The sequence below is a fragment of the Anolis carolinensis genome, chromosome 5 (genome assembly GCF_035594765.1).
Source record: "Anolis carolinensis isolate JA03-04 chromosome 5, rAnoCar3.1.pri, whole genome shotgun sequence".
Taxonomy (NCBI): domain Eukaryota; kingdom Metazoa; phylum Chordata; class Lepidosauria; order Squamata; family Dactyloidae; genus Anolis; species Anolis carolinensis.
This window is the reverse complement of record NC_085845.1, coordinates 79,705,735-79,733,690: the sequence shown is the minus strand read 5'-3', so window position 1 is coordinate 79,733,690 and position 27,956 is coordinate 79,705,735. Positions and strand designations below refer to the sequence as shown.

Genomic DNA, 27,956 nt, shown 5'->3' with positions numbered 1-27,956 from the left:
ATTGATTGAGATTCAGTGAGATAGTCATTGAAAAACTGCTGCAGGATGTCCCACAAAAACAAAGTTTTTACAGTTTATTAAACCTTTTCTATGTTTTTGTGATAGAACCAATTAAGAAATGACATTTATAACCCAGGAACAAAAATCATGTTACATAGTTTTATATATTTATTACATTTATTGGTTAAATACAAACCCATTAGTTACATAGCTCTCCAAAGTTGCATCTTGTTCATTTGATACTTTTGATGTGTATGAAGTGCGAAATTGAAGAGACATGTTGTGACACACACACACACACACACACACACACACACACACATGTACATACATACCTGGGACACACACACAAATACACAAATGCAGGTATTCCAAAATAAAATAAAATCCAAACTACTTCTGAGCTAAATGGATAAGGGAGACCCATCCTGTATTACTTATCAAACATATGCAGGAATTTACAGAAATCATCTGAAGCCGTACTGCAGGTTTAAAACAAAATAATAGTATGAGCAGGAAGTAAGATCAGAAAAGCTTTAATGTTGCATAATTATTCACCCCACTTATTTTCTGAGACTAGATTTCACCTTTAATACATTGGGAAATCTCCCATAGTTCAGCGATGAAACACAGAACTTTTGTGCAGAAGGTTTTAGGTACAATCTAAACTATTTCCGGGCAAATCTGACATAAACTTCTATCTGGGAGCCACTGCCAGCCCTGAGCTGGATGAAGCCACAGTCTGGATCGTCTGTAAAAGGGCCAATTTTTCCTCTTCTTATCCAGGTATGGATTCACGAACATGCGGTACATTGCGTCTTTGATTAGTGGTGTTGGCATTTTCATGATGGGTGCAGGACTTTCCTGGTATCATGGTATTATAGGTCTGCTTAACCCTCAACCCATAGAATCCCTACTTTGGGTAAGTTGTTATATGTTAAAACTGAAGTGCTTTCGTTCAACTGTAGTTCGTTATAGTCCGCACATTTTTATTTTATTTGTTTTTAAAAAAATTATAAGCCAGTGCATGAGGGAAATAGACCAGCTTGTGTACAGTTTCTTATATTGGGTCATTTTCTAGGTGGATGTCTAGCATCTTGGAGTCAGGTGTGAGATACTTGTTGTAATGGACTCCAGTCCCTATCAATCCATCACAAAACTAAGAAGAGGGCTGAAGAGTTTTATTATTTATTTATTTACTTTTATCCCACTTTTCTCTTACAGGTGGAACTAAAAGTGGCGTACAAAACTAAGACAATTACATAATACAAAAAACCATCAACCCACAATAAATCCACACATTACATAAAACACAAGTTACATAAATATAAATAAACATCAAAATAATGACATATAATTGTCATTAAAATCCCCAGACTGAGGTTACTGAGGTTGTCCTAACAAGTTAAAACATTAAACTAACCGACTCAGAGCTCCAAGTCTTTGGCCATGTGAGTCTTGTCTGGCCGAACTAGCTGCTATTATGTATTGTTTGGGAAGGCCTGTTTCCATAAAAAGGTTTTCGCCTGGGAGCGGAAGGCCAATAAGGAGGGGGCCGAATGTACCTCTTTGGGGAGGGAGTTCCAGAGCCGCAGGGCCACCACCGAAAAGGCCCTTTCATTCCCACCAATCATGATGATCTCAGGGCTCGTGTGGGCTGGTAGGAGATGTGGTCCCTCAAGTAGGCTGGGCCCAAACTGTTTTGGACTTTATAGGCTAAGGTCAGCACCTTGAGTTGCGCCCGAAAAGAAACTGGTAGCCAATGGAGCAGCTTCAGGAGCAGGGTAGTTATTTCCCTTTATCCTGCTCGTTTAAGCAGTCTAGCTGCTGACCTTTGTACCAGTTGCAGCTTCTGAACACTCTTCTGGGGCAGCCCCACATAGAGCACATTACAGTAGTCTAATCTAGATGTGACTAAGGCGTGTATCACCATGACCAGATCAGGCTTTTTAAGGTAAGGGTGCAGCTGGCGCATGGGCTTTAGCTGTGCAAAGGCCCTCCCGGTCACTGCTGACTGACATCTGGACCTCCAGGGCCAGCACTGAGTCCAGGAGGACCCCCCAGACTATGAACCTGCACCTTCAGGGGAAACACAGGTTGCAACCCAACACCCTGATCAGCCCTGCAACTGACCAGTAGTACCTCCGTCTTGTCTGGATTCAGTTTCAGTTTGTTCCTCCTCATCCAGTCCATCACAGCTGACAGGCACTGGTTCAGGGTCGGGATGGCATCCTTGGCATCAGGTGGAAACGAGTAGTAGAGTTGGGTGTCATCTGTGTACAGATGGCACCAAACTCCAAAACTCTGGATGATCTCTCCCAATGCTTTCATGTAGATGTTAAACAACATGTGAGACAGAATTGAATCCTGCGGGACCCCACAAGACAAAGGCCATGGGATCGAGCAGGAGTCCCCCCAGTGCCACCTTCTGGACCTGACCCTCTAGGAAGGACTGGAACCACTGCAACACAGTGCCTCCTAGTCCCATTCCAGTGAGGCGGTCCAGAAGGATACTTTGGTCAATGGTATCGAAAGCCGCTGAGAGGTTTAAGAGAACTAGAATGGACAAACTCCCCCTCTCTAGCTCTCTATGTAGATCATCCACCAAGGCGATCATTTCTACATTGTTAAGTTGGATATCTTATTTTAATTTGAGGACAAGTTAGGGGATAGAGACCAGTTTATGAGACAGAGAAGTACTAGAGCTATTTGTTCTCAGTTTCTGTGGGTAAAAGGATGAAATGCTTTCAAATAGTAAGGTATTTTTGTTGTTGCATGCCTTCGAGTCACTTCAAACTTAGGTTCAGCATGTAAGAGGGAGCTTTCTTGGTCAGATTTATTCAGCGATTTGCCTTTGCTTTCTTCTGAGGTTGAGATAATGATTTGCCAAAGGTTACCCAGTGCATTTCCAAGGTCAAGCAGGGATTTAAACTCTGTTCTCTCCAGATTCATAATCCAGCAGTCAAACAATTACAGCACGCTGCATCTCAAGACATAAGATAGTGAAATATTAAAATCTTAGATGTAGTATATAAATATTCGTATGCTATCTGAATCTCACTGAACTGGCTTTGATGTGATTTCAGCCTCCAGAATAGCATCTAATTATATTATTTCAGTATAATTGCGGGGGGGGGGGGGGGGGCAGAAAAGGAAAATTACTTCTTCAGAGGCCTCTCTCTGCAATCCATTCAGAAATGGTTGAAAATTTCTATGGTTTCCATCAAAATGGCAGAGTTACGGGCCATGAGAGGTCCAAACAAAAGGCCCTCAGACCCTACACCATGTTATATAGCCAAATGTTTTGGTCATTTTAATGTTTGACCTCTGGATTATTATTTGAAGGACATCATGATTTTGAGATAGCAGAAATCAGCTGTCTGGAAGGAAATATTTACTGTATTTTTTTTGTATCTCCTGCTTCAGTCTAATCTCAAAACATGTGATTTTTGAACTCTGTGATTTATAAGGTGTCATAATGTATATTAACTAACCTCCTCTCCCTCCCTTTTTCTTTTTTTTTCAGGCTTATTGTATTTTAGCAGGATCATTGGTCTCTGAAGGAGGTATGCTATCGAGTGGCAAAAGCATGATTATTTAGCAGCATGCCATTATTTTGCAGATGCAGCAATTGATGCTTGAAGTTTGATTTCACTTGCTCTTAAATATATAAGCCCTCTGACATTTCAAGATACTGACATGTTAAATGGGAAAATCTAACAACAAAAGGTTGAAAGATGGCGAAATAAGGAACATGGCCTAAATCCTGTTGACAGCCCCAACCTGAATAGACCTATAGTAATCAATAGGGTTTACATGATGGTTGACTCATCATTCAACAATTAATGCAACAAGTTTATTCTATTCAGGACCGTTAATAGGATTCAGGGTAGGGGATGTGGGTGGATTGGATGGATATCCTCTTAATTTTCTTTCCATTTTGTTTTAAGAAACTCTGAAAAAATTTAAACTAGGTTTCTAGTAGTCTGCTGTGTATCCACTGATTTGTTCACATTTGCTGAGCTTCAACAGATCTACAAGGCACTCCCAGATTACTAAACAGTACTATATTGAGGCATTAATGTTATTTAGATATTATACTAAATGTCACTGTTTCTAAAGGTTCAGTTTCTGAGTGCCACTGCTTCTGTGAACAAAATAGCACAAGAAGGCAGGATCGGGAGTCTTTGCTGAAACCTAAGTTTTGCAGAAATACAAACGTATATGAAAAAGTACAATTTAGCCCTATGGGGAGTGAGCATGTCCAGTGGACGCGGAATATTGAAAGTCTAGAAGGAAGCAAAACATTAAGAACAGGTGATGAAAAGGGAATGGAATGACTGTAATCCAGCCGTATTCCATGCTACAACATTTTGTGGCAGCCCTGCCTTATTTTGATGTCTTAAATAAAGGTAATAAATGACTGTTCTGTAAGCAAAAGCCAAATGAGGGTATCAGATGCAACAGAGATAGATAGCTAAAGGACTTCCACTCAGCTGTTCATTCCAGCAAATGTGAATATAAATGCCCATTAGATGTTTGCATCTTGATTAGAGTCATAAGAAGATTATAAGTATTGACTAGAACACAATCCAAGCAAGTGTACTCAGCAATTTAACCTAGCCCTGGCCCTATATTCTGCTCTTGCACAAGTCTGTGCCCAGCCCTCTCTCTAATCTAATCATGCCCTAGTGCTGGTTCTGTTGAGTTTGGCTTGTTTTACTTTTAATGATGTCTTTATACCCTGCTGTGTTTTTAATTGTTTTATTTGGATAGTTATATGCTATTATGTTTTTAACTGTTTTAGTTGCTGTATTTTTTGGTATGTTCTGGGCTTGGTCCCGTTTGTAAGCCACCCTGAGTCCCTTTGGGGAAATGGTTGGCGGGGGATAAAAACAAAGTGATTATTTGTGTTGTCAAAGGCTTGTATGTGGGTGAGATGTCAGGAGAGATTGCTTCTGGAACATGGCCATACAGCCGGAAAACACACAACAAAGTGATTGTTATTATTAATTCTAAGAGCTCAATGGGACTTCAGGCTTATATTTCCCTATCATTATTCCTCCCCAGTTCCAAGCTAGTTTTGAAGCAGAGAGCAGTAGAAAAAATAGTTTGTGGTATAGTGTTGGGCTGATGGCCAATTGGAAAATGTTAGCCCTAGATACAAACAGCCAACAAATCACATGTAGCTAAGAAAGTTTTGGACATCAATTCTGAAATTTGTTCATTTTAAAATCAGTCTATGACTTGAATATTGGATAAGTTTCTTTTTGCATTATTAACTCCATTTCTTATGTTAGTAAGGATTCTAGGAATTGTAATCAACAAAAAAACCCCTTTCCAAATCCAGAACATGGCACAGTTGTGGGGTTTCCATTGGAATAAATGAACAGTTACCACTGAATTTAGCCAAACTTTTGGAGATGCTTACCGTAGCTGTTAAAGGCCCAGCCAGTAATTCCAGTGGAATTAATTCCAATCCTTGTAGTGGCCTAAAGAGTTCTTTGAATGGGAGTCACATGCATGCAGTTGCAATGAAGCCAAAATCTGTAACCATTTGGTTTAGAGTGCTGCTTGTTAACCAGTGGCTCCTGACCCGTTACTTCCATGTTGGGAGTCTCGAAAAAATTGGCAACAATAAAACTCTTCTGAACTTTTGGCTGTTTTAGACATTTACACAAATCCGTTGTGCAGTGTTTAGACTCTGCAGAGGATGGAAAATCAGCCTGTTTATCAAGCCTTGCAAATGCTGATTTGTTAACATGTTTGATTTTTATACCTAATTTAGATACCTATATACCTGACCTCATGTAAAATTTTCTTGGCAATAAGAGGTTGTGATTAGAAATGTTTAAGAAGCCTACTTTAGAGAGTTTTTGTAGGAATCCCAGGAATGCATTCTGGAATAAAAACATAATGTAGCTAGAATTATTTCAGTCATTTAGGAACTCTTCTTTATCCCTTAACACAGTGGTTCTCAGCATGTGGTTCCCGAGGTATTTTGGCCTACAACTCCCAAAAATCTCAGCCAGTTTACCAGCTGTTAGGCTTTCTGGGAGTTGAAGGCCAAAACATCTGGGGACCCACAGGTTGTGAACCATTGCCTTAACATCAATGCTTTTATTTGCATTTTTTTCTCTGTCTTGTGCTTTTATGGAGTTAAAGCTGGTGTTTTGCTCTCTCTCTTTTCAAACAATGGCCTCACTTTTGTTTCAGCAACACTTCTTGTAGCTATAAATGAAATTCGAAGGAGTGCTCGGTCCAAAGGTGTATCGTTTTATCAGTATGGTAAGTATCTGTTTAATGATCTATTTAATTGGGTTGGATCTAAATTGTCACCTTGACTCTTTCTACAGTGAGTAACAGTCCCTCTGTTTCCCAAGCCAACAGTTTGCCCAGTTTGTCTTCCTACCAATTAGATTCTAGTTCCTTCTGTTGCACTTGTGGAAGAATGACTATAGATATAACTTTGGATATATACACCTTAATTCCTTCATAAATATGGGGGAAGGATTTTTAGATGATTTATTGCTACTAAGGAAACGAGCTCTTGAAGTAGCTGTATTTTCAGTATCGATAACCCATGAATTCTGATGGACCCCCATTTTAAAAATGTGTAGAAGGGCTCACTTCGAGGGTAGGCACTTCGTCATCCTCTGCAGGTTTGGGGACTATTATAAACTGTATTATCCCCAATCTATGGCCGTACTAAGTAACATCATGGAAGTTTAATGCAAAGTAATCTGAAAGACATCACATTGCCTTTGGTTTACTATGTCCTTGAATGGGGTACTTATGTGTTTATTATTTATATTCCACCCTTCTCACCCCAAAGGGGATTCAGGGCGGAATCACAGAACACATATACGGCAAAGATTCAATGCCAATTATAGCAATGACAAGACAGACAACAGATAGAGGCACTTGTGCAAAGACATGTGGTCTTGTCTAGCTGATTTCAGTACATTAGAATTGCATCGATTTCAACTGTGTTCCCATTTCCAGTTATGCAGGCTCGTGATCCTAGTACAAATGTTGTGTTGTTAGAAGACACTGCTGCAGTTCTGGGAGTGACGTTAGCAGCAACCTGCATGGGCCTGACCTCCCTAACAGGTAAGTGTCTACAGAAAATGGAATACTAAGTGGCATTTTGTCTAAGTAGCACATAAATCAGGGATAGTTTATCAGCCGAGTTAGTAGTGGGTCCTGTTTATAAACCGTTGCTGAAATATCAAGAAGTTGTACAGAGGATCAATGGACAGTTCCCCCTGAACTGAATTAAGTTAGCCTGCAAGTTGAAATCTTTCTCTTTGAATGCTATCCCAGCAGGAGGAAAATTCTATTATATATGTAAAAAATTAGCATGTCCGGGCCGAGGCTAATCTAAAATCCTTGACCTGCTAATTTTCTTGGTACCGGGTATTGCTCTTTTCATACTGTGGCATTCAAGAGATGTCCCTCCATACATGCGGGTTAACATTTCCTGTATTTGAATACTGACTATTTACAGGTATCGAAGGAGTGTACCGAGGTCTCTAGTCTTCGGTCCTGGGTATACAACAGCTGTGCTCCCCTGCTAGAACCTCTAAACAAGCTCAAGATTACTGAATTCATTGATGCCTTTCCGCTGCTGCACTATCCATGACCTCTTGGCATTTCTAGGTCTTCCGATGTGATTCTGTGCTCAACTTCTGGAAATAATAATAATTTATTTATTACCCATCACTCCTTTCAGTTCAAGGTGGAGCACAACATAGTCAAAAATATAAAATCACATATTAAAACATAGTTAAAATGCAACTATGAAAGCATAGGTAAAATATCTGAGACAAAAGTTAAAACACAATAAACATAGAATAATCATACATTTTTTACTTATTAAAATAATAAAGTGACCATAGAATCGCACTGGAGGACCTAGAAATTTATAGAGAAGTTTTCCCTTTGATTAAAAATAGCAGGGACATAGTCATGGTTGTTCCACCGTTGTGGAAATCTTGAGCCCCTAACACACCCTGAAAGTTGAGGACTTACCATATGCAGCTTTCTAAATGAACTCTACTGTAGTTTAGGGAACATTTAACTTGATTTCTGTCAATCTTTTAACCTGGCTGCATTGATTGGTATCTAAATGCAGTCGCAATAAAGAAGACAACAAAGGTCATAAAAACTATTCTTTGGAGTAATTGATTTGTGTATGTATCCTTTCAGGGAATCCATACTATGACAGTCTGGGGTCTCTTGGTGTGGGGACCTTATTGGGAGCTGTTTCAGCCTTTCTCATCTATACCAACACGGAAGCATTGCTAGGCCGTTCTATCCAGCCCGACCAGTTACAGCGACTTACAGAGCTGCTGGAGAGTGATCCTGCAGTAAGGTAAGAATGTCGGCTTGGAAGATCGCAATGAATAGCAGTTTGTACTCAGAAAACTAGTTAAAGCATGTATGGTTAAAGTCATGTTAAAAAACTAGTTTAAAAAACTAGTTAAAGCATGTTAAAGTCTAATAGGGAAACGGCCACCTTTTTTGTACATGGCCACTTGCCTTTTTGATTTAAAGCACCTAACAACTTGTCTGTTTTTTTGCTTTGTCTTGATACATCTTATGAAATGCTTCTCTCAGAGCCATTCATGATGTTAAAGCTACAGATATGGGGATGAGCAAAGTGAGGTTCAAAGCAGAAGTCGACTTCGATGGACGGGTTGTTACTCGGTCTTACCTGGAGAAACAAGATATTGAACAGCTGCTACAAGTATGTTTTTTTAAAAGCATTCTTTCCATGTTTGTTTTTCTTACCCAAGTGCACTCAGTTTTGCTGCTCACAGAGGCTCCATGTTTTATACATAATGTTTCCCACATTAACTGATTCCATATAAGTCTGCCTTGTGAATTTTTAAATGGAGAGGTAAAATGTACATGCGTTAATCCATAAATACAACTTAAGTTTTAAAAAAAATGAATTGATGTATGATCTATCAACCAAAGAAAATATTTGAAGAGTTAGTTTAAAGAATTATCAATTGCGCCAGAGTTTAACAGTGCATTACCTCACAAACATAGAATAGTAGTAGTAGGCAAGTTGATAGTTATGCTTTTGTTGTGCTTTGGTATAGAATCACTATCTATTTCTGTTTGTTTCATTCCTATGGCCCCATTTTCATTTTCAAGCACTGCAGTCTGTGGCTCATTGATGCTATTTTTGCAGCCCTTGGCTCTTCTTCAGGCTCCATTATCTTTTTAAATGGGTCACAAGGCCCCCCCTGTACTTTTCAACACACAGTAACTTGGAAAGAGACCCTCTTGAAGAGAGTTTGTATGTGGCCTGCAGGTCCAAAGCGCCTGGGACTGCCAGGGCTTGCAGCTGAGCGCCGAGCAGAGCACAGAGCGTTTCTTCCTAGGCACTTGGTTCTTGCCTGCAAGCCCTGGCAGACATGGACTCGTTGAGTGTGTGTGTGGCCTGCAGACCCAAAGAGCTCGTGACTGCCAGGGCTTTCAGGTGAGCGCCAAGTGCCTAGGAAGAGGTGCTCTGCGCTCTGCTTGGTGCTCAGTACTCAGCTGCAAGCCCTGGCAGTCATGGGCGCTTTGGGCCTGCAGGTCACACACAACACTCTCAAAGAGAGTCTCTCCAAGTTACTGTGTGTTGAAAAGTACATGGGAGCCTTGCTACCCATTTTAAAAGATAATGGAGCCAAGGGCTGAAAAAATAGCATCCATGAGCCACAGACTGCATTTTGCCTATCCGGATTCAGAGACGGGTTTATCCCACCAACCCTAACAACTCAAATGAATGCTGGAGAGAGCCTGAGGATCAGTGAAATTGTGAGACCCTCTAGCCCTAAAACTGAGGGGAAGGGGAGTGTGGGAAGCCACCCATTGCTGCCAATGGGACAAAAAATCAGACGACCAAATGGTTACAGTTCCCACTTTCCTTTCGTTTCACTGCTTTTTCCATTTGGCAAGGGGTCTCCCGTATTGTGCCAAATGAATGAATGGCATGAAACAAAAACATGGATGAAACAGATAAGACAAATTTCGGCCCCATGACAAGTTGATAGTGCTGTAGCCCATGCCCAATTCCTTTGCCATTGGTAGTGGTTTAATTAGTTAACAGTCCTGTATGTGTGTACTCAAGGGCAAGTTCCATTACATTCATTGTGCTTTGCTCTTAGGTAAGTGGTCTTTAGCAATGTCAGTATTTTGTCCCACATGTTCTGTAGCTAACTCCCATAATCCCCAACTACTGGAAATGCCCACTGGAGTTAATAGCAGCGAATGTCCAAAGCATCTGAAGGGTGCCATCTTGCTTACTACTGCTATTGTTAGATGTGGTATATTTATTACCATAATACGTTTTTAAAGCCTTGCTAACCTCTAAGAATTGTCTTTTAAATTTAAGTATTAATGGGCCATTGGTAACTTATCCATGACCAAACAATGGTCTTGCACTGAGAAAGGCTGGATTCTGCAGCCTGAATTAATCATTCAAATTCTCCCAATCCCTTTAGTGGTCATCATACTGCTGTTAGGCAGGCTGAAAGGCAAATCACTGCAGGAAATCCAAATGAATTCTGATTTCAGTGAATAAAGTTTCTTGGATATATGAGGATTAGACACTTGTTTTTTAAAAGAAAAGAAACAGATTCTCATTATTTTCCAGTTACATAGCAATTCTGTTCAAAACCCTAGACTACACTTAACCCCAAATATAAGCAGTTCATTTTCTAAGGGAGTATGCTGTTATTTGAATGTTTTCCCTTTCTTTGGCATTGGTAGTGGTTTAAATAGTTAACAAACAAAAAAAACCTATTTCTGGTGTCTTGGGCAGATCACTGCTTATTGGGTAAAAATGTGCTTGCATGAAAATGACACATTTCACTCTCCACCTTGTTCATATTTTTACTTTGTTTGGTGGCAGGAAATCCAGCAGGTGAAAAATCTTGAAGAATTGGAGACTTTCATGCTCAAACATGGTGAAAATATTATCGACACCCTAGGAGCGGAAGTCGATAGGCTAGAGAAGGAGCTAAAAGTAAGCATTGGCTGTGAAATGAATCATTGAGAATATCTGATTGATAAACTGCCCCTTTTGGGAAAATATTCTATTTATAATCATTCAGCCTCATCAAGAGCCCCTTGGAAACAGCAGCTGAACTTGTTGTCTTGTTTTACCCCAAATAGCTGAAAATGTGGTCAGTGAGGTTGTGAGAATAGTGTGTGGCCTGAATCCTATTTGTTTTTTGTTTGTTTTTTAATTAAAAAGTACATTTACTAATTTCAAAACATTTCACATAATACAGCTGTCTTACTACACCAGTGGTTTCCAACCTTTTTTTGATTAGGACCACTTTGACTAAGTACCATTAGTACCAAAAGGGTTACAAACCACTTTTTGGTCAGCTTTAGATTCAGTTTGGTTTTTTGGGGTTGATTCAGAAAATTGCATTGGCTAGACCACATCAGCTCTAGTTTCTGACACAGAACATATGTCATCTAGTAGTTGCCATCTGCTCACCCACAGAAAACCATATTTAATCATCTAGAGCTGATGTGGTCTATCTAATGCAATTTGCTGAATGAGCACCCTAGATAACCCCAGGAACAGGCCTAAAAACAAAGACACAAAGAAAAAATTATTTTGGTTGGTCTATGTTATTATCCATAGTACTAACGGTGAGACCGTGGACCATATTTTAATTCTTGTAGACCACAGGTTGGGAACCACTGTGCTACATAATCTATCCCAGACCTATGCTCCCCCTATCCCATCATTCATATAGTGTTATATATAATACAGCTCTGTCAGTTCCAACCTACTACTTATTTTAGTTTAATCCATCACATATAATTGTTATCTGCCTCGAGTCCCCCCAGGAAGATAGGGCAGAATACAAATACTGTGGTGACACAGCCGCCTTTTAAAAAGCCACACACATAAAGGAAAGTTCTTAAATGTTTATTAAATGATATTTTAAACTCAGAAACACTTAACTGCAGTGTTTCTCTTCAAAAGTAAATGTCTTAGTTCAAAAGGAGTCAAAAGCAAGAACAAAAGGATAAACCGGATTATCTGGCTTGATAATCCACAGCAAATGTAACAGAAACGTTACCAGAACTGACGCCACTCAACGCTGTGGTGCAAAGGGCTGGAAAAGAGCAAAACGCTCCCAAAAGGCAGCAAGCAGAATTGTAGTCGAAGCCAGGCCGAAGTTTCAAAGACTAAAGGTAGAAAACTGGAGACGCCAAGCCTGGAGCAAGCACAGACGAAGGTCAGGAGCTGGACCGGGTTCAGAAGCCGGAAAGAGCCGAAGTATGAGCTCCAAAGCAGGGACGCCAAGGCAAACGCCGAATTAGAAACGCTGGAGCAGAAACGGCAAGGCAAACGCCGAACTGGAAGTGCTGGAGCAAAGACGCCAAGGCAAACGCCGAACTAGAAGCGCTGGAGGAGAAACGGCAAGGCAAACGCTAAACTGGAAGCGCTGGAGCAGAAACGGCAAGACAAACACCGAACTGGAAATGCTGGATCAGAAACGCCAAGGCAAACGCCCAACTGGAAATGCTGGAGCAGAAATGCCAAAACAAACGCCAAACTGGAACGTCGTTGTCAAGAGCTGAACAGGAGTCAGAAGCCAGGAACACTGAAGCAGGATTCAATCTGGATTATCAGGAAGCTGTACAGCCAGGACCCAAGGAATGTACAAAGCAATGTCCCCAAAACGACACCTTGCCTTCTGCAAAGCAATTGTTCTCCACACTCTACTTTTAACTTACTCGTCGGAGTCTGATGCTGATGAAACCTCCGCCCTTTCCTCATCAATCACAGCTGATCTTGATCTTGTTAGTGACCCTTGCCTCCCATCCCTCCAGCCCCTCCATCTCTGTTCAAGACTTAGATCTCCCCATGTCCCAGAAGTATGAGAGGCTTGCCAATCCCCTGATGCAGCCCCATGGGCTGGCTCATCATTCACATTCACTTGAGTCCAGTCACCACTCTCCATCTCACTCCCAGACCCATCATTCCCACAGAATCCCTCAAAAGTCTCCTCATCCGTGGGAGCAGTGAGTATGTCCCGGATCTTTTTCCTTTCTCTTTCCTCATCTGACTCCTGCTCTCGAGTAGACCTTTTAGTTCCTCTACTCTCTGCGAAATCATCATCTAGTATGGACTCCTCATCACTAGAAAATCCATAAAACGTTTCATTCTCTGAAGGAGCCATAAGTATTTCCCGGACCAGCTTTACTTGTTGTTCTTCATCAAGCACCTGCTCTCTATTAGCCCTTTTTCTCCTTCTAGCTGTTTCACCCATAGAACCATTACTGCCCCTTGGCCCAACTACAACAAATACAGTTTTATTATAATAATTATAATAATTATTATATTTTCTAATTGTTCATCCAAAGTCTTTCTTGATCATTTGGTAGTTTGAGTTCGCCATTAGTTTTTCACACAAAGCTAATAAATGGCTTCCATGTATTACACTTTGTAATAGGATTTTTGTTACGGGGTTATAAATGTTATTTTCTAATTGGTTATATCATTAAAAGCACGGAGAAAGTTTATGAAATTGCAAAAACTTGGTTTTTGTGGTCTGCACAAAAGATTAAAATGGCATATGAAAGGTTAAAAATGGCACATTGAAAGGTAAAAAATGGTAGTCACAAAAGCGAAGTTTCTGGAGTATAACAACTGCTTTCCAAGTAAGTACTGCACAACTAGAGAGGAAATAATACTTTCAAACTAGGAACAGATTTTTTAAATCAAATTTCTTTACATAGTATTATCAAATAGATCTTCTAGCTCTCCTTTTGCTAATATTTGCTTATAAATTAGCTTTTCCACTAGTGTTGTGGCCCTATAAACAATTCTTTTTATCTAGTTTTTTTTTGCCAAGTTTTGACTATTTCAAGTCTTGTGGCACATAACATGAGTAATAAAGGTTTTTGTTTATTAAATCCTTATTCTTTGTTTGTCCCAGTAGTAGATCTCTTGGATAACATGTTGAATTGAGAATTAAAATGTGATTTAATGGGTCTAGTAGTTGAGACTTGATAGCAACGTAAGTTATTACTGAGCATGATTGAAAATGCTGGTTATGGCCTGTAAGCATATGAATTGGGTTCAGGCTGGTCAATTATTGAGACCGTCTCAGTCCTACTATCCTCAGAGTCACATTGGCATGATCTTTGTAGTAGGAAGTGTGTGTATGTGTTGAAATGCAGGTAGAGGGGATGAGGATGGATGTGTTATGATTTTGTTATAATTATTATGTGTTATAATTAACCAAGAGGGGCTTTGAACAGAACTTTGAACCCTGGTTCTATCCCAGCCAACACTTCATCGGTTATAATGCGTCAGTGCTCTTTCTGTCTGTTTATTAAAAGTGTGATCAATTTTGTTTCAGAAACGGAATCCTGAGGTGCGGCACGTAGATCTGGAAATATTGTAAGCCTCATGGAAGCCTCATTTGAACTTCTCTCTTCTGGATCAGCTGTGTTTAGGGACAGAGCAGCTCCTGAAGCCGGAGAGATCTTGAGTCATCACTACATTTAAACCTCCAGGTTTTAGCGCTGGTTGTTCCCCCCCCACTTCTTTTTTTCCTTCCAGAAGAGCAACGGGTTTCCTGCGGACTGGTTTCCAAGGACAGCTGCTTCCCCTCTCGTTATTTGTGAATTTGTATTAGAAATTAATATTTGGGACTTGAAATTTTAAATTTAAATAAGTTATTGAAATGTCAGTTTCTACAAATACACACTATATGTGTTTACTGCCCTACTTCAAGTTTTTGTATCTTGTTTGCACATTGTGTTCCCCTACGGCTGCTATTTTTTGAGCATTTGTTTGGGATCTTGAAGATATCTTCATGAGCCTTTAAACAAGCCTGCATTCCCCCTTCAAATGGATTTAGACTCAGCATTATGAGGTGAAAATCTAGCTAATTTGGTATATTTGGTTATTTTTGTCAACTTCGTATATTAACTGCCATTCATGGTTCTAGAGCAAGTTGAATTGCTGCAAAGAATTGATGTAAGTAAGTTGACCTAACTGATGTCTCATTTCATACATTAGCATTGCAAATTGTGATAATATATGCAATTTCTGTCCTTGTGGTCAAGGCAGTGTTGGTATGTGAGTTTACCAAGGCACTGGTCCCCGGAAAGGCATTTAAACCTCGTGGACTAAAGTTGCAATTGCTACTTGAAGCATTCTGAGAGTATCTGCAGGATGGCAACAGGGATGTTCTCAAAATAATTTATAGACATGTGTCTAGCTTTTGTTTTCCTTCTCAAACCGTAGTTGATTTTATAAAATCTACTTGCTGACCTTTTAACTGCTAACTTTATAGTGTCAGAATCTAAAACATGAACATTTGCTATCCTTGCTTGTTCTGAACACCCATTGCTCTTCTGATTTTTCTTTGTTCTATGACACATGTGACATATTTATAGATGCAGGAAGAAATACAGAGTAGAACATACAAGATAGTCTAAAAAGCCTTGAGGTTCTTTGTAGTAGGAATAGAGCAAGTTAAAAGAATGGTGCAGCAAATTGTCTTCTCTCAGGAGGGCCTCGGTCATGTTTGTCTCAAACAGCAAAATGTTTCTGAAACTGGTGTGTATGTGTGCGTCGAAAGCAACATGTAATGATCTCATGTTTCAAGGGAAAGAGTCAAATACCATTACAATAGCACTAAAGGAACTCAAAGCAACTGCTTGGAAGCCAGTTTAGAATATTTAATTTATTTATAACTGGTACAGCTTCTTTAGTCCTGAATGGTAAATGAAGTGTTACCGCACGAGAAACTTGCCTGCAGGGAGCAAAACAGTCACATTGAATGTGACAGTTGCTTTCAGGAATTGTAAAGCAGCAAGTTCACAGCTTGGGCTCTGAACGCTGTTCCCAATGGGGAGCCTGTGAGAGGTGGAAATCAAACTGCAAATGCTTTCACTTGGGTGACAATCTGGAAATTTTCAGCACAGCTTGGAAAAGTTTGGGGGTTTTGTTTTGGTCTAGCATCTCCAGGAACGTTTAGCCAGCATGGCTAGTGCCTGTCCTGCCTGGGGGATTCTGGGAATTGTAATATTCAGAATTTACTTTTCCGAGCTTTGTTTATTTGGAGTCAAAGTCAAAGGGAAGTGTTCTTGGAAGGAAGGAGGTCCAGGGGGACCCGTGTCTTTGTTATCAATTTGGTGAACTGGTTCACAAAGACGTGTACATACATCCCATAGTTGCTTAACATTTAATGTGTGGATTTACTCCCCTAAAAAAGGTTTTGAAGGAACAGAATGCTGTCTGAGAAATTGGGTCTATGATAGCTCATTCATTGATGCATGTTAAGAGTTTGCTGCTTCTATATGATGGACACGCACCCGTGAGCCAACTGTTCAGAACCGGAAAGTGGAAAAACTTGCTTTGCAAGTAAAATATTTTAAGCACTTTAACGAGATTTGTGTCGCTTATTCAGATGACTTTGAATACCCAGATTTCTCAGTGATGCAAAGTACCCTTGATGGCACAGTCAAACATTGATATGGAGCCCTGCCCCAGAAAGAGATATATAGTATCAGTGATGATTTTATATTAAAAACATTATGGAGAGCAAAATCTGTCAAGTGTTGGGAAAGTATAAAATGTCATTTCTGGAATTAACAGTCATTTTTAAATAGAATGAGTTTTGACAACTGCATGTGTTGGATGTATATATTGTAATTAGCGTGTAACAATAGTTTTGTTACGTACATTTAAAAGTAAAGAAGCTACTCTATATTTAGTCGTTTAGGGCCATTTATTAGTCAGTGTTTCTCTGTCGTTGGATCCTGCCCTCAAGCTATGTCTAACAGACAACACTGTGCAAGTTTACATACATGGGAGGTTCTTTATGCACATGAAGATACCTGCTTGCCCCAGGGCCATATTTGCGACATGCAAAGCCGTAGCTCGAGAGCACTGTTGCTGGGACATTTAGTGGAATTCAGTTCCACCTAAGGTGTGCTTTGTGTGAGCTTGCAAATGGTCATTGTGGCTTACAAGAAGGACAAATACGCTGAAAGACTATCAAAGGTTCATCTTTTGGATCACAGATTCCTTGTGTAGGTGTGCAGGCACAGTTAGGTTAGTGTGAACAGGTCTTTTATAGATTTACCGTACATGCAAATTTGGCTTTGGACAGTATCTTACATATTTGTTAAAATTATATAACCAAGCATTGTGTTCTAACTGCCATGAGTTGCCTTCCTCTGTTTTGAAAGCAAAGTCTAAAATTTGTAGAGAAAACTTCTGAAGGGGTCTTCCAAAATATATTATGTCCCTCTGATCTTCTGAGGTGAGCTTTTAACACTCTAGATGTTCTGGATTTCAACTCTCATAAATTCCTGCCAGCAGGGATGGTGGGGTTTTTAGTATAAGATATTTGAAGAATAGAAGTTTTCCCAACTGCATTCTGATCTGTGAAATTTTACACAGTGATTTTCAAGTTGTGAGAGCAGATCAACCTGTCTAAGGTAGGGTATACAAAGTTCTAAGAAATGGCAGGCTTTGAGGCATTTGGAGCATCTGTCCTTCGATCCATGAAATACTGATCCACACTAGATTAGTGTGGTGAACACTTCTCCATACACCCCATTCATAAAAAGGTGCCATCAAGTTGTCCTGTCTTTTTTAGGGCCACCAGTAGGTAAGTACTCAAGCACTTATACTTCCTTGGGAATTTTGTTTTCCACTGTGAAAGAGATTGTTGATGTGGCCATAAATTAAAGTTTAAAAAAATGACAAGGATAATTAAAGGTAAGAAACAATGGGCCAATTGGGATGTTGTGATGCCGATGTCACTTTCCATATTGTTCATCATGCCTTTGGCATGAGGAATTTTACAGTTTCTCAAAAGATTAAAATATCTACCTCTGAATGAGATCAATCATAATGGAAAAGAAACAAGCCTGAGAAAGAGGCTAATAGTATTTGTTGAACACAATCTTCAGACAGATTAGTTTGGTACAACTGGCACATTTGGAGCATTCAACAGGCACTGGGGAGCTTTAGTGACATTTGAACACATTGTGCGCAGATTCTGAATGATCCTGATGCTGGGAGTTCACTTCCCCTTAACTTGTCTTCCATTACAATAGGGGAGAATGTTTGTCGGAGCCTGTGGCTCTAATCTGTCATTCTTTTAAGGTTAAAAGATGTATGAAAGGGGCTGGCCCCATACGAAGCCAACACAGTATTTTGTTGACTGAATTCAGAAACTGCACTGAAAGCCTTTACTCTTAGTGATGCCCTTAGTTGTCCTGATGCCACTGGGTTGTTTTGATATCACCAAGGGTCTGAAGAACTTCTAGTTTGGCAGTTAGGTGCAGAGGATTTCACAGACCCTGAGAAATGGGATGTTAGAATGCGTAAGGTTTGTTCAACTACATACATGCTGTTGAATGAATGAATGTTGAATGCATCTGGATGCAAATATGTGCAGCGATTCTGGAGACTGGATGGAAACTGATGGTACCTATGATAATGCAGCTTTCCTTTCAAAATATGTTAACATACTGTTCTGAGTTGCCAGTGAAAAACCGCTACTCCAATTTTATAGTCAAATTGTGGCTGGTACTATAAATCAGATTAGCAGCTGTTAGTCTTGGCTTTACCAGTTTGTTGGATGTAACAAGAGTTGTTTTATGTAATACTTTTTTTTTATAAAAGCACCCTAATCTTTCTGCTCCTAAAGCAATCAAGCCAACCTTCAAAATGTACATTTCTAGCCAAAAACACTCATCTAGTGTACTGACGATATGGAAGCTTATTGGGTATGATCAGTGTAAATTTCAGTGGATGTTTATCCTTAGTCCTAAATAATCCAGGCAATATGGATAAAAAGCCATTCAAACAAGATGATTAAAGGTTACATTTTATCACACCATGGCACCTTAATTCCTTGTGAAATTTACTGTGTACCTCCTTTCCCATGTTAAGTCTTACCCTACTAGAAAATGGGGCAGTATTGGTGTAAGCGAAAAAGCCAGAACTTGTGGACAAACTTCTAAAGTTATGTTCATGAGATGGGATGGAGACATGGAGGCAATTGTTAGAAGAATTTAAGCAATGATCATCTTAACAAAGTTCCTGCAATGGGTACGTAAGGAGCACTATTATAGTAACAAGCTGGGATAAGGGGGTGACACCGTGGCCTAGAGGTGTTTCTGGTCTAAAAAAGTATTTTAGCAACTTACAGCTTTGAAGCAGCAAACAGAATGTGTGTGTGTCTTCAAGTTGTCTACTGAATCGATTGATGTATGGTAAATCAACACTTAAATAAATCCCAGCAATTCAGATTTTTTTTACAGAAATTAGCGAGAACAAATTCATGTTTAAAGAAGTAAATCCCAAACTTTGATCACAGTAATGCAGTGGTTCCCAACCTTTTTTTGACCAGGGCCCACTTTCCAACATTAGTACCAAAAGGGTTACAAATCAGTTTTTGATCAACTTTAGATTCGGTTTGGTTATTTGGGATGTTGATTCAGAAAATTGCATTGGATAGACCACATCAACTCTAGTTTCTAATACAAAATACACTGCAATAATGTGTTGGACAATCTAGATCAGCAACAAATTTTATGTCTGTATCACGGCCTAATAAACAAAATTGCATACACTTGAAACCACAGTTGACGAAGGATAACTTTTTATTGTGCATTGTTTATGCAACAGAACAAATGGATTTGGAAGCATGAGGTAATAAAACCCAATTTTTAAATAAGAGTGAAGACCTGATAATAGTAAACTCTAGTAACAAAAGTTTTTTATAATCAAAAAATATCACTGTTTTTAAAAACTTATCTAAAGTTTTTATGTTTACTTTCTTAAAAGAAAATTGTGGCCTGATATCACATAGAAAACAATTCACATATCCTATAGAAATATTCACCAAAACATACTAGCCTATATTACACTATTCACTTTGTACAGAATCAGGTATTTGTCTACCCCTAATCTTTTGTTTACTCTACACAGGACAAATTGTTAATAGAACTTACACTATAACAGTAAAAATATTAGGAGGAATGAATTCTTGGTCACAGTATCTCCACAAATATATTGTTATAGAAAATAGAGCAAAAGGCATGTTGGCACTGGTGTTGGTGCAGAATTGATACCATACACTGAAAGCATTGCTATAGGAATGGAAGAAAGATTTAGTGATCAGAGAAGCTAAGGCAATGATATATTCCCCCACAAGGAAACTGGAATTAGTATATCTGTTTCATATGCAATAAAAACGATCGGTTGGCCTATCAAATGTGAAGGAAGCAATGGTGCTGTTTGTGGTTTGAATGGAGGTAATTTGATACTTCCAGTTGTGAGGCGTGAGTGAGGCAGCCCAAACAGAACATGGTACCCAAAACGGAAGGCAAATTCTGGCCTGACTGAGGTAACTTGCTACTGATAACATTTAAAGACAGAAAAACAAGCAATACAATATCCTACTAAGACGCTTCTTCATTTTAGCACCATCCAGGAAGGACATTTGACTGTTGACAAAAATAAACAGATTGGGGAGGGGAATTGGGGGGGGGGGGGGTAGAACTAGTCCTGGATTGTACCATTCATTTCAAACTGTAGGTGTGGAAATCTAATTCCATGCATTTCCCTTATTAAAAATGTACTGTGCATTACAACAGAGACACCCCAGAAGAGTTCCTCTCATGCTTTATGCATATCTTTTTAATGCACAAAGGTCTTTCTGGGGAAAGCAATCAGTTATCCCAGTGTTTCTCAAACTCTACTCCTCCAGGTGTTTTGGACTTGAGTTTCCAGAAATCTCAGTCATTTTACCAGCTGTTCGGAATTATGGGAGCTGAAGTCCAAAACATCTAGAGGAGCAGTCTGAGAAACTCTTGAGTTATACAATCCCATACATACTGAATTCAAAGGACCACTTTATTGCCTCATCTGGTCTTTGTCTTGTTGGGCTTAGTTTAAGCAGTTACTTTCTGAATTGCAGCTACTTTCTGAATTAGGCTGGTAGTGATTATGGTGGACTGACCAGTCAGTTAAAACAAAAAGTTGGATCAGTATCTTTACTGAACTTATTGCAAGACTGCTTGAAGAATCCAACTGTGTAAATCTGCACTCCGAAATAAATTACGTTCATCTTTGAGATTTACTCCCTTGAAAATAATATGAGACTACAGCCTAAAAAATAAAGCTAGTAACAGCAATCCAAGAACCATCTCTATTGTCTTCCTTTTATTTGGTGCCTTAGTCTTTATTCTGTTGAGGCAGCAGGATTACATTCTCTAAGGTCCTGCAGATTCTAAATGTCAGAGAGAATATATTCCTTGGTTGTGTTAGAATAGGGAAATAAAAGGCATTCTAAAGGATGATCTGTTTTGGTTTCAACATACACCAAAGGAATTTATCAGAGAATCCTTTCTTTTAAAGGATCAAGGCTAATAAAGCTAAAGAAATAGCTAAAACTATCAAATTGTGTGTGTGGGTGAAGAGCTTCAAATTGGGAAACTCATTTCATAGTCACTTTCTTAAACTAAACGATACTAATACTTGATATTCTTGTCCTGTGACTGAAACTGAATTTTCAAAACTTTCAGATTCTTTGGAATACAGTGTTCCCTCATGCGGTTCACTTTTTGTGGATTCACTGTTTTGTGGTTTTTTAATAAACTCTAAAAGACTATTATAAATCATAAAAAATTACAATGTACAGCCTAAGGAAGGGAGGAAGGAGAAGCCAAAGGGAGAGAAAAAGAGCCCAAGCAGCAACGGGAGAAGGAGGTGATTTATCAAAACATGATTGGTTGATAAAGACTTAAAATAGTGTATAACTACTAAAATAATGTATAAATATTAAAATAAATATAGTGTCCCTACTTCACAGATTTTCACTTATTGCGGGTGGTCCTGGAACCTAACCCCCGCGATAAGTGGGGGAACACTGTACATTTTGGCATGACAGATTCTGGTGCTGTTGGATCTGACAGTTTTGCTGTTGTACAACATTTAATGATGATATAGAGTGAGATATTAATTGGCATCACTGTGAGATATCACACTTTACTGCTTCGCTAGAAGCAACAGCAAATGATTACCAGCTATTATTTCCAGAGTAACAGCTTTTTATCCAACTTAGTGTGGATGCCACTGTAGCATAGATTTATCCTGCTGCACTTAAGTTGGAAGACCTAGATCCCATGGCAGAAGTTATGTCATAGTACCATGCCATGGCAGGAATAGGAAGAACTGTGGATGCCTTTAATTGGCCTCCTCCTACTCACATTTCAGTAGGGGCACATATTGCTAAGGTAGGAAATAAAAGGTCACTGGCACCTATAAATTGTCAGTGTATCGTGATATAACCTCATGCACACCAGGAGTACCTGCCAAGATCCGATATATCTGGGTCATACAGTCCTGTCCTATACCATTTGCTAGCCTGATGTAAGATAGAATTCATTCTCTGACATGCTGCCATGAGGTGAAGACTTCTGGAAGCAACTACATGTTTTGATGTACAAGTGGGGCTTACAAGGAATCTGATGGCAGCCCTCCCAGTAAAACAAAGCTAGACGTACCCGTTGCCTTAGCAAGTCCCTAATGGCATTGCTTTAGTGGGGTCTGTTATATGACCCTTGATGTGCATAATTCAAAAAGAACATTTTTACATAACATCATATACAAACATTGGATTTCACAGAGCCTTTACAAAAATACACTATAATGAGATTATACTCTGGACAAATGTACGTTCATGCATTTTATCTGACGATTTTTACCAAGTGATGCAAAAGTGACACCACAGGAAACAAACATAGAGACCTGCACCATTTTAGCAGTGTGGTAGCTAATGTGTTAAGTATGTGACCAAACAACTAGAACTGAATTGCTATAATTTCTGAATAATGGGTTATATTTATTTTCCCGATAGGAATCCATGTGCCAATGAATATATCCTGCTGCTTACAAAGTATATGTTTCAAAAGTGATAGTACTGAACAATTCAGATTATATTTTTGCTCATGTTAAAAAATGAAGGATATGATAATGTTATAATTACCCTTTTAAGTCTTACTACTCTGAATGGAAAAGAGGAGAGCAAGTGTTTGACATCAGCACTTACCTAGGGGTCAGTGGGTAATGGCCTACCTCTGAGTAGAAAAACAAGATCAGATTATGTTGCCAGAGAGCTTAGCTTTTGCTCTTTAAAGAAAAATATCTTTAATAAAGACTTAATCATTAATGATGTGTTTTATTTATACCTAAGAAACAATTTCTGATAGTCCATTTATAAGCATAGTTTGCCCATTTCATCCACACCTGCAGCATTATGGAGCTGCTTGTTTTACTGTGCATCCAAATAGAAATGTATGTTGTACCCCGTGACATTGGTGCTTGCATGCATGACCTGAACAGGTTATTGATTTCTTAGTTATTGTCTTTCTCAGTGAAACAGTCACTGATTCAAGTGACAATGGAGGTGAAATCCACTGTGGAACAAGTTGATAATTTGGAGAAGAGATCAGATATTCTTGGTAACAAAATAAGGGCTGTAGATGATGGAAGGTTTTCTGATACGGAAAGATACTTGGGTTTACTAGCACTCCAAGATCTCAAAGAGAGAGAATATTGTCTAAGAATACGAGGTTTGCAGGAAGAAGCACAAGAAGACACAAGGAGGGTGACAATGGAGGCATTATCTGATTATTTGGATATGAAGGACATTGAAAAACATCTTATATAGATGGGAAAAATTAGAAGGATTTTCGTTTTATTTTAATAAAAGATTCCAGATTATTATTCTGCAACAAGCAATAGAATTTTGTGATAATTTTCAATACAGATTGGAAGAAAAGGAATCAGAAGGAGCTAGTGGTAGGACAGGTCAAGAAGAGAAACGGGATGATTTAGCTCAAGATTGGAGTAGCTGAAAGGAAGAAAGAGAACAATCTGCTGACAGAGAGGAAAGAGCAAGACAAAGAAGAAAGAGTAGATAAAAGACAAGAAAGAAGGCACATACAACTACAGATAATACATCAGAGTATGATGGATAAGTTGAAACGGAAAAACATTAACGTCATTTCCTGGAACATATGGGTTTGAATTCACCAATTTTAAAAAAGGAAAGATATTTAAATGTATAAAGAAAATAAATCCAGATTTGACATGTTTGCAAGAAACCAGATTTTAAAAAGAACACCAACATTTATTGAAGAACAAAAGATTTGGACAAGTATTTGTCTCTTCAAATAAAAAGAAAAATAACAAAGTGGCCTTATATATTGCAGAATATTTGAAACTAGTAAAAAATACTAGAAGATGAAGAAGGTAGATATGTGGTGGTACAAATTGAAAACCAAAATCAAAAGATTGCAGTGTTCGGACTTTATGGACCACTACAAAATAAGAAAGACTCCTATGAATGATTGTTGAAGGAATTTAGCACCTTTTAAAACCTGGATGGGGGATCGGAAATCACTCCTTTCCCCGCATCAGGATCGTAAATCTACCAAGCAAATGAAAGATCAAGGCATATTCCTGAAAGCTGGATTTGAGATGTTGTAATTTTTTATTTGATGTTTGGTGGCTTAAGAAAGGATCAGAGATAGAATTTATCTTTTATTCCTATACTTATCACTCATTTGCAAGATTGGACATGTTTTTGTTACAAAATCATTAACAAAATTGGTAGCAAACATAGAAGTTAATCCTTGAATTTTATCATATTATAATCCAATAGCGATGACCCTTTACAATGGGAACAAATCTGCAACATGGAAACTCAATAACATATTGTTGCAAGGCGGAAAAAAAGAGATTCATACAACAATAAATTAAGGAATATTTCAAAATAAAAAAGGAACAGATTTACAAATTGTATGGGATGCTTTAAAAACTTAAATGAGAGAATACTTAATTCAAATAAATGCTATCAAGAACAGGAAACATTTGAGAAATTGATGAAAGACTTGAAGGCTCACAAATTTTTTTTTGCAAAAACCAATGGGAATCTTCTTGGATCAAAAGTGTCATGGTGGGGGCTACTTAAGGAACTGGGGAAATTTCAGGTGGATAGGCAACTGGGCAGAACCTGTTTTCTCAGGGCAACAGGGAACCTAGATCATTGTACAGGTGTTGCCAAAATGTTGATTGCGTTGTTGCAACAAAAACAAAATGGCACATTAAAGCCTACCAGAGGTATATGCTATAATACAGGGTGGGTGGGGAATGTATTCCAACAGAGGGCCTCAAATCACTCTCCCTGCACAGAGGAAGAACATGCAAAGACTTCCAAAACAATGAAACAGGTTTGTAGTGTTATTACCCCCATCCCCGGTATTATTGACCTGCCTTCATTTAGCTGAAAATACCAACTTAAAATCTGTTCCCTGCCATGTTTGTAAGCATGCCTGAGAGAAGTGTATGAAGGGACCTGTGCATAAAAAAGAAGTGTGGCATGAGTTAAAAACAAGATTGTACATAAAATATTTAAAGCAATAGAGCAAGCTTTCAAAAGGACAAGCTATTTTTCATGGAACAGTAGTGCGATTTACTAATCTAATTAGTAAAGGAAAACATTACAGATTAGTCCTAGCATTCTTAGATCACAAATATAAATAATGTATTGACTAAAAAAATACAAAATGGCCAAAATGAAAAAAGCGTCACAACCCTTGATTTTGATACCTCCCTGTTTTAAAGAAATTTTATTGATGCCCATTCCTTTCTTTACTCTTAGATCATAAAAGACAGCTACCATTGTGCACACACTGCACAGGAACACAGAATAAAGTGAAATGATGGATGTATGTGAGGAATGGAACTATTGAAGGCTTGGCAATTACTGTGAGATAGATGGGCTTTTTTCATGTGAGATGGGTTTTCAAATTTAAGCTTTGAAAAAGAGCAGGTGTGTCAGCAAATCTGTATCTGGGATATACTCCTTTAAATTAACAGATGGAAGCTCAGATAATGATACATATACTTAAATAAGATAGGAAGAGGGCAGGATACAAATCCTTCACTCAGAAAAGGAATGTGCAAGAGAGATGGCACCCAGCCTAATCTTTAAGGAATAGATTTTCTTTTTTGGAAAGGTTGAATCCCAGATCTAGTGTCTGAAGTTCTACTGCCCAGAAATTGGCCAACTTCCTCATGTTAAGTTTTAGATCCTATGAAATTTCACAGGAAGGCCTTGGATTAAACAAAAGTCCGAACATGCTTTGGATCCTCAAGTCACATTAAAACACACCGAACACACAAACCGACTCTTCAGAGGTGGACACTGACTTTCACCCTTTTGCCATCAGTCTCCAGATCCATCATGAATGCCTCTATTGAAGAGGTCGTCTTGGGAACCGTGCTGGTCAATCCCTTCATAATATGAGTTACCGTTATGGAGGAATGTCCCCACAGCACGACCTTGCCGAGCATGTCCCACAGCATCGCTGAACACTTTGTTTATCTGTTCTTCGGAAGGCATCCACCAGTCAGGATTGGAAGTGCAGTGCATCCTAATGAATTCTGTGGGAAAATGTGGATTTAGCATATCTGACCCTGGCATACAGGATTGATAGCATTTGCTAGCTGGATCAGTGGCATCTCGGCCTTGTGAAGTTTCTAACTTTGGACCACAACTCCCAGGATCCTCCAGACAGCATGTCCACTAGATGCTGATAGTTTTAGTTCACAACCAATACTATGCCAAGCTTGAAGATGTATATAGAAATCGTGACAGGTGCTGCTACGACAACATGGATATTGTTAGAATAGATTTTCTTTAACGTATGCACTATGGAGCCATGGAATGCCACCATGTAGGATGATGCCCTCCCTCCAAGCCCCCCCTTATGGGATTGCAATATATTCCAAATGCTAAGGCAATTTACATAGGATGGCTGCACAACTTGGCTTTCCACAAGATTCTGACATTTTGGTTAGTAAGGTGTCATCGAGGGGAGAGATGGGGTGTATGGGATGTCAAGAAACGGCCACGAGCGCCCGGGCAGAAACAAGCAACATAAGAGTATGGGGAAAAATGTGTGTACTAGAGACAGCTACTGCAGTATTTACATGAAATGAAATAAAATACTCTGCACCAAAATTGGAATTTTTTACTTTGCAAAATTAATATGAACAGATTTTTTTTTCTTATTTTGCCTAATTTATGCACCACACTCCTATTATGTGCATTGTTTTCTGGCTTTGCTACCAGTGGGGTGTTTGGTAGGGAGCTTTTTAAGAAATGGGCATACCTGGCCCAGCCATTTTCTACCATAGCAAACTTACAACAAAGGATTAGGAGTTGCTGCTTTTCCTTTTTTTAAAGGAAAGGCAACATTCTTGGGAGGTGTCGAAAAGACCTGTTTCTGAATTGTTTTGACAAAACCACTTTCATTTTCAGCTTCACTGTCCTAATTATGATGGATATCATCTCACTTTTATTTTTAATTGAAAGCTGGAATACCCAAAATAAACAAAGAGATCCCATGTTGGAATATACAAGGGGAGGGGTACCCAACTATTGTGTCCCATGGTGAGTCACTTGGGTTGTGCTGTCTAGGGTCAAGCTGATTGTCAACAACTTTATATTTACATTAAGGGCTTTGGGGAAAAGTTGCCACCACAGAATCTTCATTCCCTAACTCCCAGGTGGAATAACTCATTATTGATATCTAAAAAGAGGAAAAAAAACTTCCAAAACAAACCATTTATTTTGGAGTGGCTGAGAACCCTTCCAATATTTCGTGCAATAGACCTCTCATGTAAATGTATAGTAACATGTTTTTATTTTTTTTAAAAACAGATGTAATCAACCTACTGGGCAGTCACTGTCCCAGGAGCCTTCTTTGTGAAGTAGGAGGGGATGGTCCCAATCCAGCCCAAAGAAAATGTAGAAATGGAAATGTACTTTCTTGTTCACAATGTGTATTGTCAAGGCCCAATGTCATGT

The 27,956-nt window shown here is 39.0% G+C and overlaps 2 protein-coding genes across 5 annotated transcripts in view; one reads left to right on the top strand and one right to left on the bottom strand.

The window, feature by feature from the left end:
* Positions 1-16,437, top strand: part of slc30a9 (solute carrier family 30 member 9) — a 42,302-nt gene extending 25,865 nt beyond the window's left edge. Inside the window, exons 11-18 of the mRNA XM_003221548.4 lie at positions 787-922; positions 3,527-3,566; positions 6,217-6,288; positions 7,006-7,113; positions 8,212-8,377; positions 8,623-8,752; positions 10,916-11,029; positions 14,400-16,437. Of these exons, the coding sequence (XP_003221596.2) occupies positions 787-922; positions 3,527-3,566; positions 6,217-6,288; positions 7,006-7,113; positions 8,212-8,377; positions 8,623-8,752; positions 10,916-11,029; positions 14,400-14,444 (811 nt within the window). The 3' untranslated portion in view covers positions 14,445-16,437. The remainder of the gene's footprint in view (positions 1-786; positions 923-3,526; positions 3,567-6,216; positions 6,289-7,005; positions 7,114-8,211; positions 8,378-8,622; positions 8,753-10,915; positions 11,030-14,399) is intronic.
* The window catches only part of bend4 (BEN domain containing 4), a 56,342-nt gene continuing 40,323 nt past the window's right edge, over positions 11,938-27,956 (bottom strand). For 3 of the 4 annotated variants that reach the window (XM_062981641.1, XM_008111646.3, XM_003221549.4), the window contains one exon: positions 11,938-26,527. In XM_062981641.1, coding sequence (XP_062837711.1) covers positions 26,310-26,527 — 218 coding nt within the window. In that variant the 3' untranslated portion in view covers positions 11,938-26,309. The remainder of the gene's footprint in view (positions 26,528-27,956) is intronic. The other variant, XM_008111647.2, reaches the window with a different exon arrangement.